At 54.6% G+C, this 12,687-nt stretch overlaps 1 protein-coding gene across 2 annotated transcripts; it reads right to left on the reverse strand.

The window, feature by feature from the left end:
- Nucleotides 1-803: 803 nt before the first annotated feature.
- On the reverse strand, nt 804-11,083 carry IRF5 (interferon regulatory factor 5). 2 transcript variants are annotated; one of them, XM_027075436.2, is made up of 9 exons: nt 10,744-11,083; nt 6,488-6,693; nt 4,222-4,411; nt 3,747-3,811; nt 3,211-3,244; nt 2,774-3,043; nt 2,115-2,507; nt 1,911-2,029; nt 804-1,638 (listed from the first exon to the last, which is right to left on the reverse strand). In XM_027075436.2, the coding sequence occupies exons 2-9, from the start codon at nt 6,680-6,682 to the stop codon at nt 1,390-1,392; spliced, it is 1,515 nt and encodes a 504-aa protein (XP_026931237.2). In that variant the 5' UTR covers nt 6,683-6,693; nt 10,744-11,083; the 3' UTR covers nt 804-1,389. The 2 variants fall into 2 exon arrangements, with proteins under 2 accessions (XP_026931237.2, XP_026931238.2); XM_027075437.2 differs by lacking the exon at nt 10,744-11,083 and adding an exon at nt 8,016-10,724.
- Between the last annotated feature and the right edge of the window lie 1,604 nt (nt 11,084-12,687).

A 12,687-nucleotide genomic window follows, 5' to 3' on the forward strand; every position in this document is an offset into this window, starting at 1 on the left:
ACAGCTGCCTATGGAGTTTAAACAGCAGGCGCCTGCTCTTGGTGTCACGGACCCTTCGTATTTCAGGGGAGTGGCTCATTCTGCATCTTTTATTCTTCTAGTTCACCCTAAAGCTCATGCTACATTTGTGGTACGTATATTCTTTCTCCTGTGGCCACCCAAGTAGATGGATTAATTCCTAACCTACTGAGTACAATATTTGGTCTTTGAAAAAAAGAAACTTGTATTGCAGTATGCTTGACATAGAATAAGCTGCACATATTGAAGTTATACAGCTGATAAGCTTTGACATAGGATACACCCATGAAACCATTAACACAAGATAGTGAACATACCTTTACTCCCAAAAGTTTCCTCATGCCTCTTACCATCCACCCCATGCTCAAGTAGGCACTGATCTGCTGTCACTGTAGATCAGTTTGCATTTTCTTTAGTTTTATATAAATAGGATCATTCAGTATGTTAAAGTAATTGGGTTTTAAGCTAATAAGCTTGACTGCAGAGCTCTAACTAATATTGAAACCAAAGAAACAAACCTTCCTGCATAACATCGGTTGTACTCAGAGTTTGACTTGGACAGGATCTTAGGCTGCATACATTTAAAAATCCCCACCCTTACTTCAGCTAGCTTCCTCCTGGAAAGCAAAGCCAGCCAGTTCAGTGCTCCTGGCGCCCTACTGACTCATCAACCTAGAAGGCAGACCCGCCCTCTGTCATGGCCCCAGAGATGGAGGGCAGGTGCTAGGGGAAATAGAGCCAGCTGATATCAGAAATCGGGTCTGGTAGAACAGCATGGAAGCAACTGGATCTTTTCAATATTTATTAATTGAAAAATACATAAAATTCCACTTCTATTCCATGTTCTTTCAAGGAGGTAGCTGCCAGCCTTAAGCATCTGGTATAATACCTATGTGCATATCTGTCTCATATGAGGGTGTGAGGCTCAAACTAGGGAACCCCCAAATCAGATCAGGCCCATGCCCTGTTGAGAGAGCATGGCCCACAGCACTTGACTGTCTTTGCCTGAGGAATTGGGGGGCAACCACAAGGGTGGGCCACTCTGGGACAGATCCCTCTCAGCTAGGCCCCTAGGGTTGGGGGAGTTCTCTGCTCACCGGGGCTGATGGCTGAGTTCCTCCAGAGTGAGCAGAGGCGAGGCACATCCAGGAAGACTGAGCCCTGAAAGCAAAAGTGGCTTCTAGCTTCCCTCAGATGCTGCGAGGAGAGCCTGGAACACAGAGCTCTCTTCCCTCTCCTTAGCACAAATCCACTTCCAGAAGACCCAGAGAGAGGACCTGCGAGCCAATCAGGTGCCAACTGGGGCCATTGCACCTCCACATGAATCCACACAGACACCTGGGAAGCCCGTGCCAGTCACCATCCGCAGTCTCATTGTTGCATGCCGACTGGGTGCATGGGCCAGGCCCCCTGGCCAGCACCAAGACCTGCCACAGGAGGGGCCTGGGCCACAGGCTGCAACCGCTGCTGGGACTGCCAGATGTGATGGAGCTCCTTGAACTGTTCCACCATGTGGTCTTTGAGGTCTGGGTTTGAGATCTGTAGCCGGATACTATCAGCTGACCAAGAAAGCTCCCCTGAGAACATCTCCAGCAACAGCCGAGCTGCTACAGGCACCACCTGGGAGGCAAAGAGGGACAGGAGAACCTTGGCGGGACTGTCAAATCTAGTTGTGCCTGAGGCATCCATCAGGAAGAAGGGCCACCAATTTCTACTTCATACAAAGGCTAGTTACGTGTGGATAGCCCTGGGCCTTGATTATCACTGGCCGCCAAGTTCACACTGCTCAGAGAGCCCTGAGCCTCCACCCTGGGGCAAGAGCTGAGCCCCAGGATTTCCCAATATTCAAGCCAAAGCAGAGTGGGGGCTTGAGAGATGAGATGGTGGTATACCTGTACAGTGATGAGCTTCTTCTCTCGGGGTTTGAGGTCAGGCCACTCCTCCCCAAAGCAGAAGAAGATCTCAAATGGTGGCGGGGTGTTGGTCTGGCCCTTCTGGAACAGGATGAGCTCTGCAGCAAGATCAAGACCCTTAGAGTCTAGAACCATGCTCCTGGATGATAGGAAGCCAGGAGGAACATAATGTGGGTCCCTCACCATTGAGAAAATGCTCCAGGCTGAAGAGCTTGGTTTTGACCTCCCGCTGGATGGGGTTGGGCTGTGAGCCGTGGGCTGAGGCACAGGGCCCGCTCCAGAACACCTTGCACTGGCACAGGCGTATGGCATACAGATCTTGGCCTTGCAGCTGGAGTATAAGCCCACGGTCCAGGACATCCAGCAACTGGTTTGTGTAGAAGCGTTGCTTGTCGCTGGGGATGTCCTCAGGGCTGGGGAAGCGCACTTGCTCCAGGCTCACGGGGCCAAAGAGCTCTACCTGTTCTTGGGTGGCCTCCAGCTGGCTGTAGAAGAGCCGGCAGCCCTGTGGGTTGCTGATGGTGAGGGCACGGGGTGGCCGCCCCCGGTACTGGAACTTGATCTCCAAGTCAGTCACTGTGGGGCAGAGGGCAGGCCCACCCAGTCTGTGAGCCCTGTGCCTCCTCGTTCTGCAGCCCACTGACTTGCTCTCTGCCCAGCAGCCAGGCCATCTAGTCAGCTCTCCCACTTCTGTCTCCCCCCACACCCAAGGAGGGACTGGCCTGAGCATCTTTGCTCTTCATCCTCCACCCTTCTTGCAAACCAACCAAACCCACCCCCCCCCCAGCACTGTTTTTGGACACAGCACCCCCTCCCCCCTCAGCTCTCCTGTGGGTCCTTACAAGGCAGCATGTGGGGGCTGATCAGCAGGTCGGGCAGGAGTTGTTCGCCTGTGGGGGGCAGGCTGGCAGCCAGGGACCCAGGCTGCAGGCTCGGCAGGACCCCAGGGAGAAGCTCCCCAAAGCCAGCAGGGTTGCCAGGGGTGGGGCCCAGGAGGCTGGGGTCTGGTGCAGGAGGGCCCAGCACCACAGGTGGCTGGAGAGTGGGTGGCCACTTGACATCCTCTTTGGGTAAGGAATAGGGTGCCATGGGGGGGCCAGGTTGCACTGCTTCTGCAGAGGGTGGGGGCAAACAGAGCTTTAATGCCACTTCTGGTAACCGCCCCCTAGGCCCACCTACTCTTGGCCCTGGGCGTCCCTTCAGCCCCCTCCCAGGTGCCTGTGGTACCTGCAGCTTCTCCTTACTCTAGGCCCCCAACCACACCACCTCCCAGCCCCACCTGTGAGGCTCAGGCTTGGTAACATCCTCTGGAGCTGAAGAGAAGACAGGCAAAGGAGAAGGGAAGAGGCCAGAGAGAGAGAAGGGAGGCCAGGTTAATGAATTGATCTGATGCTAAAGAAATAACACATGAGCACCACAAAAGGCAATTCCCCAGTGTTCAGCTTAGCAAGGCCAGACCCTGCCTCCAGTCCCAGCTCTGCCCTCCCAGGCAGGTCAGTGAGCTCTCAGGGCCTCCGTTTCCTCATCTGCCTTCTACAGGTAGTAATACCTACTCAGCCCCAACTCCTGAGGGTGTGTCAGATGACATCTGGTCATGTTTTGTGCCAACAAAACCCTAAGGAGATTCAGGGTGCTGACTGTGTTCCTATCAGAACTCCCAAGAAGAAGCTCCAGAGAAGAGCTACAGAAAGGGCAGTAGGGCCCTGGAGGAAAGGGGCCACTTAATCCTAAAGCAGAGCAGGACAGCAGAAAGGCCGTAACAAGGCCCACCATGTCAGTGCACGCAGACACTGCCAAGAGTGGCCCGGAGCTCACCTCTTCCTCTTCCTCCTCCTCCTCCTCTCCTGCACCAAAAGCGTAATCCTCACTGGGCTGTGACTCTGCAGAGCAGGGAGAGAAAACAAAAACAGAAACACAGTGGAGGAGGAGGAGATGGGAGAAGGCCATCAGGGCTCCATGGGGCAGCTCCTGCTGTGGCTTCTTCCCTGCCGAGAGCTGCCCAAACAGGAAGGTGGAAGGCCACACAGCCACCAGGAATCACCAGGGACCTCTCTGACCCCATGGCACTAAGCTCCTTAGGCCACTAGACCTACACTCACTGGAGCCAAGAACAAGGGCAAGGTGAGCAAGATAGACACAAAGCCTGGTCTGTGCCAAGCCATCCCGGGCCTCACAAATGGTCCGTCGCAGGCCACTCCTGGAAGCCCGGGGTGTAATGACCTCGCAGACCCAGGGCCCTGCCCCTTCCCGCACAGTTTCCTTAGGTGGCCCATGGGGTCGGGTGTGATACCTGCAGGAGCGTGGCCATTAGAGCAGACCTCGTAGATCTTGTAGGGCTGAGGTGGCATGTCCCGGGGTCCATCATAGATGAGGCGGAAGTCACGGCTCTTGTTAAGGGCACAGCGCAGGTTGGCCTTCCATTTGGCCGGGTCTGCCTCGTCCACCCCTTCGGTGTACTTTCCTGTCTCCTTGGCCCAGGCCTGGGCAGGAAGAAAAGATAAGGCAACCACAGAGAATCTCGACCTTCGCCAAGGCCCCAGCCCCTCCTGGCCTCTGGGAGTCACTGCTGAGCCAGTGGGACCTTCAGGGACACACAGCCTGACCTGAGTGTCCCTCTGCAAGGTAGGGGATACGACTCTAGGCCTTCCCAGCCCTTAGGGCTCCAAGAAACTAAAGGAAACCTAAGTGCTTTGAAAGGCATCTTATCCACTGCTCCTGCAAGGGTAAATAAGGTAAAATCTCTAAGGAGAATGGTGGATAAGAACATAGGATCTGGAGTGGGACCGGGTTTGAATCTGGAAACTGCCACCCACCAGCTTTGTGCCAGGGGCATGTCACTTTGCCTCTTTTTGCTGTGATGTCCTCATCACAGTGCCCACCTCACAGGGTGGTAGCAGAGACTCCAAGGCCCACAAAGCTCTCAGAACTGTGCCTGCACTTTGGACGGGCTCCATACACTTTAGCCGTTGGTATTATTTTTGAGGGTCAGTTGGCTAATACCAGGATTACAAAGGTTTCTTCCCTTTAACGTAGCAATTCGACTTCCAGGAATTTATCCTAGGGGTACAGAAGCATCTGCACAAAATTCTGCACATAAACAAGGTTTATTCATTGCAGCACTCTTTGTAAAAGCAGAAGACCCCAAATAAATGTCCCTCAATGGGAACTAGTTAAATTATGGCCAATCCTTAGAACGGAATAGTGGGCAGCAAGAAAAAAAAAAAAAGGAGGGGGGGCTTTTGATATCCTAACATGTCATAATCTTCAAGAAATACGAGGTACAGGAGGGTATGTATACACCTATCATTTTGTAAAAAGCAGGAGAAAAGATAGGTACGTATCTGCACACATGCACAAAAATCTCTCAGGAAGGATAAACAAGACACTGACAATACTGCCTCCAGGGAGGGAATGGGTGGCTGAAGACAGGGGTGGGAGGGAGACTTTGCTGCAAACCATTTTACACTTTTTAAATTCTGAATTGTGTTACCTCGTCAAAAATAAGAAACAGATTTGAAAAGAACCTTCAAAGGGTAAATATCAACCTGCAAAGACTAAGGAGACCCTATCCAATTGTTTAAAAATAAGGATTCTCTTTGACGCAGCAATGTTGAACTCTAGGAACTAATCCCAAAGAAAATCATTTAAGATGTACAATGGGTAAGAGTTTAGAGGGTATCCGTGGCAACGGGTCTTCGACACTGAAACACTAAGCACTAAGCAATGTGAAGTGTCCAAAAACTGGGTTTGGATATCTAAACTGCTAAGCCTCGCACTGGTCACGGAAAGTGACGTGGCATTTAGGGCAGAGGAAAGCTGGTTCCGATGTTGGATGGTGAAAAGTGCAGGATATTCCAGGTTGGTTCCATTTTTGAATTTTATAGACACATATGCAGAAAACTGAACATACAAGCAAAAAATTTCCATAGTTGTTACCTCCTCGTGTTAAGATTATGGGGGCATTCTGTGGTCTTTTAGAGTATGTGCACTCCAAACACGCACACTGCACACATACTCGTGTGATGAGAAAGTGACAAGAAAAGGGAGGAGGAGGAGGAGTTACAGGAAGGTCTCCTGGGGGCCTTTCAGTCCCCACCTTGCTCTGGGCACAAGGTTAAAAAAAGGCACACTGCAGGGGTGCCTGGGTGGCTCCGTCAGTTAAGCGTCCGACTTAGGCTCAGGTCACGATTGCACAGTTCATGGGTTTGAGCCCGGTATCGGGCTCTCTGCTGTCAGCATAGAACCCGCTTCAGATACTCTGTCTCCCTCTCTCTCTCTTCCTCCCTTGCTCTCTCACACACACACTCTCTCTCTCTCTCATAAACAAATAAACATAAAAAAAAAATTAAAAAAAAAAGCACACTTTAGGGGCACCTCGTGGCTCCGTTAGAAAAAAAAAAGGCACACGGTGGTTATGCCTGCCTCCCCTTAGTCCAAGCCTGCGGTCGCCTGCGGCAAGGCAGCTGGGACGGCGGTCAGTTTAAGATGTATGGGGAGGTCCTCTTCTAGGGAGGGGGTGCATCAGAAGTCCAGGAGTACCCCCATCCTGGGCTTACCTTGAAGATGGTATTATCTCCATCCTGGCTGGGGCCGTGCCGTGTGGCATGGCGCCAGGGGATGTAGAAGAATTTCCTCTCCCCATTGACCCACTGAAGCCCTGGGTACTGGCAGCTGTTCACCTGGGCCACCAGCCAGGGCTTGAGTCGCACACGGCGGGGTGGAGGGGGGGGCCTGGGGGCCGGCTGGTTCATGGCAAAGGGATCTGCAGGAGAAAGCCAGAGGGGGACATCAGAAGCTCTGCAGCTGGCCGCTCCCTGCAGCAGGAAGATGTGCAGGGGGCCAAGCCAGGGATTTGCTGGCTTCCTCTTCCTCTCTGGTCTGCCCAGATGCTCACGGCCAATTCTCTTTGACAACTGTCAGCTTTCTGGTCACAGGGTCACTGCATCTGCTTTGTGTTTGGGAGGTGGGAGAGGGGGTGGGGTTCAGATAGAGGGGATGCATGCGTGCCCCGCCCAGGCATGCTTTACCAGGTGGGGCATCAATTCCCCAGCTGCTGTGAGGCTGCAGCGGCCCAAAGGCACAGGGCGGCCCATTGCTGCCTCACTCCACGGCTAGGCAGCCCACAGCCGGTGAGTGACTGATACACGGGGACAAAAAGCCAGTCCCCTTGCTTCAGATGGGGCAAACCGGTGCAACAGGCGCTCCAGAGCTCCGTGTGGGGTCAAACCGAAGGCCATCTGCAGCCGATGCCACTTCCTTGCTTAGCTTTCTTCCTGCCCCACCCTGCTCCCCTCCTCTCCCCACCCCTTCTGCCCTCCCTCTCCTTATCCGGAGAACTCCCTCACTATGCCCCCTTCTAGGAAACTTGGCCAAAGACCAAGTCCCAGCATGTGAATGGAGGAAGGGTTTTCACACCCACTCTTCAGAGCTTCCTTTCTTCCTCAGTTTCCCTCCAAGGATGAAGCTTCCCCACACCTGGACATCTTGAGAGAAATCCCATCAGCCCACTCAGTCTACCTCCTGCCTCACCAGGGCAGCAGCCTTAAGTGGGACTTAAGAAATACCAGCCAACTGATATACCTCAGATGTTGGAAGCTTCTGTCCTCCAGCTACTTCTCCCAGACCAGCCCTGCTCTCTCCAGGATCCTCCTCTGAGGGGGGTTAAGACCAGACATAAGAGGAAGGCCGCTGGGGCTGTGACACAGGCGAGGGTCCAAGGGGGGGGGGGGCAGGCCTGTCAGGGAAGGAATGGCTGAAGGAACTAGGGCGTCTGGATTAGTGGGTAGGGACAAGAGCTATCCTTTGTGGCACCACCATGTGACAAAAGGACTAGGGTTTGAGTCAATACCTGGACAGTCTCCACTGAGGCAGACTAGACCCAGGTTGAAAAAAATTTTAACAGCTAAAGCTATGCAATCAATTGGCTCGGCCTGGGAGCCACTGGTTTCTGGGGGGTACCTACGCCCAGGTGGGCTTCCAGGTGGCCTGCCTTAGGTGGCAGATTGACCAAGATGATCTCTCAGGCCTGGACCCTATCATTCCAGGCCTGCTGGGAGCCCTGGCCTCGGTTTCCCTGCCCAGTACCTTTTTGGCTGTGGTTGCTAAGCGCCACCTCCACGCTGCTAAGAAGTCTCCATCTGCGGGCCTCTCCTCAGGGCAGTGCCCAGCTCTGGGCTAGGACAGGGAGTTTAGGAGAGCCCCCAGCCCTGCCCCCAGGTCTTAAAAGATTGAGGGTTCAGTTCCCCTTTCTACACCAGCCTCCACCCAGCCCCAGGGGAAATGAAAGTGGCCAGAACAGACAACTCGGAAATCTGACTCACTGTGAACTGGGGGAAAGCTACATGGAAAAATTCACATTTGGGTCCCCAAGACCAAATTCTCAATCCCTCACCCCGTAGCCCATTCCCCAGTCCCCTGCTGACAGTCACTGTACATTTGGTGTGGTTCACAGCTGTGGGGATGGCCTCACCCACCACATTTGTATTTGTAGCTCCCACCCGCATCCTCAGACGAGAAGCCGTGGTCCTAGAATGACCGGTGATAGCCACCAAGAGCTGCCATTCTGGCTATGTGAAGTGGACAGAGGAAAGCTCTGGTGACCCAGAGGGGAAGGCAAGCTTCCCTGACGACCAGCCCCCGACACGGTCAGGCCCGCAGCTGCGCCAGGGGTGATGGAGCCGGGACACCAGACAGGCCTACTCCTCTCTCTGCCCAGGGCAAGGAGGAAGTTAGGGTGACTCCCTCCCTGGCCGCCTAGCCTGGCCCAGCAGTGCTATTCAGTAGAAAGATGTTGAAATTATTCACGTCAGTAATGTACAATCCCTTCGGGTATTCTAAGGAGGTGAGTATGGAGAAAGGGCTCCCATAACAAGCAGCCAGGGCCAAGGGAGGGTATCCGGCAAGCAGGCCAAAGAAAGATCTTCTGCCTCAGGTGCACCAGGCCCAGGCTCAGTGTGTTTCCCAGCGAGGCTTCCTCCTGCCTAGAGGTGGGCTTAGATCTGCTTCAGACTATCCTAATGCCAAGAGTTCTGAATTTCAATGTGTTTGGGCCCCGTCCCACTTTCCCTCCAGGTAGAAATAGTGGCCCAGACTTCCCGGGCACCTCAGGAGCTATAGCACAGCTCTCAGAAAGTCCATCCACACTGTGCTCTGCCGGTGGAAGGACTTGATTTTTCAGTAGAGGGCGGGCTTGACCAGGGGGTCTGCCCTGACTCACTGATAGCCGAACACGTGTGCCTTCTGGAGACTTGGGGTGACATTTCTGCGGCCCCCACACCTAGGATTTGAGCCCCGGAGAGTGGGGAAAGCCAGAAGAACCTGCATCAGTTTCCATGGAAATAAGGAAAAGGTGTGGGCTGCTGAGGACCTGAGAAGGCCCTTATGGGTGAATTCTGTAACAGTGAAGCATCTAGAAGGGCAGCCCAGGAACCTCTGCTGGGGTAGGAAAGCCCCACAATTCACGCCAAGGCCCTGGAATCCCCAGAGCCAACCACCTGAGGAGCCCGGAACCCTGCGGAGACCAGGGACCCCCTAGGGGAGGAGCTCTGCAGCCCGGTAGTGGGAGGAGCAGCAAGCCCCTTGCTACCTGTCTGATTCACACAGCCTCCCGGTAAATCCCACACTAAGTTCAGGGATAAGGCAAAGGGTTCCCTGCGCCTGGCGTGACCCTAAATCCCACCGCCTCCAGGTGAGTTGACCACATCCCGAGACAAGCTGAGGCCCAGATGCCTCTCTAGGCTTCCTTCAGGGGAAGGCCAGGGTGCAGGGGGAAACCCCAAAGTAAGGCCTTTAGGCAAAAAAGGGTGGTTTCCCAGTGCCTCCCTGCACTTGACGGAGCCTTAGCGCCCCCACCGGCTAGTTCCAGGGAGGGCGGGACGATGCTTGTGGCCTTGCTGCCCCTCTATTCTCCTCCATCGGCCCCGCCTGCGTCCTGGCAGGTCCTGGTCACTTATCCCCGTTTGGGGCGCGCGGGGAGCCCAGGCCAATCCCGCGGATCCACCCCCGGGGCGCGGGCTCAGCTTCTGCCTCTTGGAACGCTCCGCGGGCTGATGGTGCCCCCTGTCTCTTCCCCCACCCTGCCGTGCCCGCCGCCCATCCCCTGCCCCTGCTCAGAGACTGCCCAGAGAGTACTGCGCGCGGTGGCGGGCATCTCTACCCGCGTCGGCCACAGTCATCTCACTTTCCCTCTACTTTTAGGCTCGTTTTGTTTTTAAGTTCGAGGGAAGTCTGTAAGGAAACTAGTCCAAGAAGTGCGCCCCGTGATTCTTCTCTGCTAGGAGGGTCAGTGCCTCTTGTTCTCGGCCACTAGTCAAAAGACTGCGCCTCCGCCCGACACCATCTTCCCACACACTCTGCCCGAATTCCTGTCATTGGCAGGTGCCCGGGGAAGAGATGCGAAGCGCGCAAAAGGGGGGAATAGAGGCTCACCCCTCTACGACCCAAGCCAGACCGCTGTCGGGCGCCCGGGCGCTCCCCATCCTTGCGGCGGCGAGACGGAGGGAGAGCAGAGTAGACCTGGGGCTCCTGGCAGCGGTGACCCCTCCGCCGGGTCCCCGGGTGCCTGAGGGACGAAGGCTGCGGGTGTGAGGCACCCCAGGCTGATCCGGACGTAGGAAGCACCTTGGAGGCCGCCAGACCGGAGGGGCACGCCCTGCCGTGGGCGCCCCCTCTCCCCCCCGCCACCGCGGGAGCTAGAGCGCCCGGAGGAGCCGGACGCGGACCCCTCCCGCGCGCCCGCCGTACCTCCGTTCCCCGCCCGCCGCCGGCCGGTGCCCGCAGGGCGCGGAGAGGAGCGCGGGCGGCCGAGACCTACCTGTCTCCGATGCACCCGCGTGGCTGCGCCCGGGAGCACGGGCCGGGCGGCGGGGCCGAGCTGCGCTCTCTCGGAGCTGCGCCTCCCGCTCGCCTGGCACTTCCGCATCACCCGCCCCCGCCCCTGGATCGCGGCCGCCGAGCCTCTGCGCGCCGGCGGCGCCCCGCCCTGCCCCTCGGGACCACCCTGGGCGCCCCCGGCTCTGACCCGGCGACTGAGGGCTGCAGAGCGGGCCAGGCCGGGCCCCCCAGGGCTGCCCAAGGCCTCTGGGGGAAACGGCAGGCCGAGCGGTGGCCTGGACCGACTACTGGGCTCCTTCGGCAATCTGGAACCGCAAAATAGTCATTTGACAGCCCCAGACCCCCTCCCCACGAAGCCAAAGTGCTCGGCGGGGCCCGGGAACTTCCCTAGCCCGCGCCCTCCGGGAGTTCAAGTTCGGGTCAGACACAGGCCGTCAACAAAGTACAAACGAGGGCGCTGTAAGGCCGACTGATAGGTAGCTTCTCGGTCCTCTCCCTGCCCGCTCGCGCTCCTTGGAGGGTCGCTCCAGGGCCAAGCTGCTGGCATCTGGATCCGGACACCCCCCTCCTCGACGTGCTTGCAGACAAGGATCCTCAAGCCATTCTGTCCCTTTTTCTGAGTCTCAACCTGCCTGCCCCAGCTCTCCCTCCCTGGTTGCCTTTGGGACCTCTCAGTATCAGTGCGTGGTCTCTTGTCCCACACTTAACTGCTACCTTGACCATCCATCTGTCTTCTGAACGTTCTTTGATTTCACAAATGGGTCTCACTCACTGGCCCCAAACTTCATACGTCCTGTTCCTTCTCCTGGAGCATTCTTTGCTTGATAATGACTGTTCTCCGAATTTTGTTTCAGCATGGCCTCCTCTGGAAAGCCTACCTTGACTTCCTCTCCTTGGTTGGGTTTCTGAGCTCTAAAGTTCATCCTCACTGGTTTCCCTTATGAAATTCTTATTTTAAAGTCTGATTCCCACTGGAATCAGCTTACTCAGGGATTACTCTTGTTTTTTCATTGTTTTCTATAGTAATTAAAAAAAAATTTATAAATGAAGACTTCCAAGTTAACTGACCAAATTTTAGATAGCAACTAAAATATATACGTTCTAGATAGTATTATTTGCCCTTTAAAGTTTAGAGGCTCCTGTGTTTTTCACAAATCCAGTATTAGTTGATGAATCAGAACTTTGGCCTTCCCCTCCCCTCTCCTTTTCCCTCTAGGAATACCTGGGTTCGTCTTTACTACTAATCTGTGTCATTACTTACTATGTGTTGTCTTTTTTCTTCTTTTCTGCATCTCTCTCCCTCTCCCCCAACCCCCAGCCCTAATGTAAAATGGAAATCTAATTATGTACAAGGGTTTTATTAATAGTATCTGCTGCATATTTCACTGTTTCATAGTTTTTAAAATTTAAAGTGTGGATGGGGAAAATGTGGGTAGGTAGATGGTTTTATATTTTTTTCTGTAGAAATGAAACTGCCATTTAGTTGAAAGTGGCCATCACAAAATGGGAACCTTTTTTTTTTTTTTTTTTTACCAGAGACCAGTTATGCTTGATAAACAATATTCTATTTGGTCCAGAAAAAATTATCTGGAACAATAGCCATCAGGAGAATTCTTTTATTGTCAGACGCCCCACACAGAGTCTGAGGGACCATGAGACTCTAGGATTCTGCACATTGCCCCCTATACACTGTCCCTTTTGCTCAGGTGAGGACCCGACTTTTAGAGACTCTGACTTTGTTAGGAACCATGCAGGGGCTATGTGTACATGAAGTTCACCATGCTTGAGCTGGCATCTATCTCCGTTGCTAAGTGACCTTGGGCAGGTCCGGTGAATCTCATTCCCTGTCTGTAAGGGGGAGATGATATTACCAAGCTCGTAGCATTGGCTCGAGGTTCCAGCAATAGGGGAGCTCCACTAGGGT

Source organism: Acinonyx jubatus, chromosome A2 (genome assembly GCF_027475565.1).
Source record: "Acinonyx jubatus isolate Ajub_Pintada_27869175 chromosome A2, VMU_Ajub_asm_v1.0, whole genome shotgun sequence".
NCBI classification, from domain to species: domain Eukaryota; kingdom Metazoa; phylum Chordata; class Mammalia; order Carnivora; family Felidae; genus Acinonyx; species Acinonyx jubatus.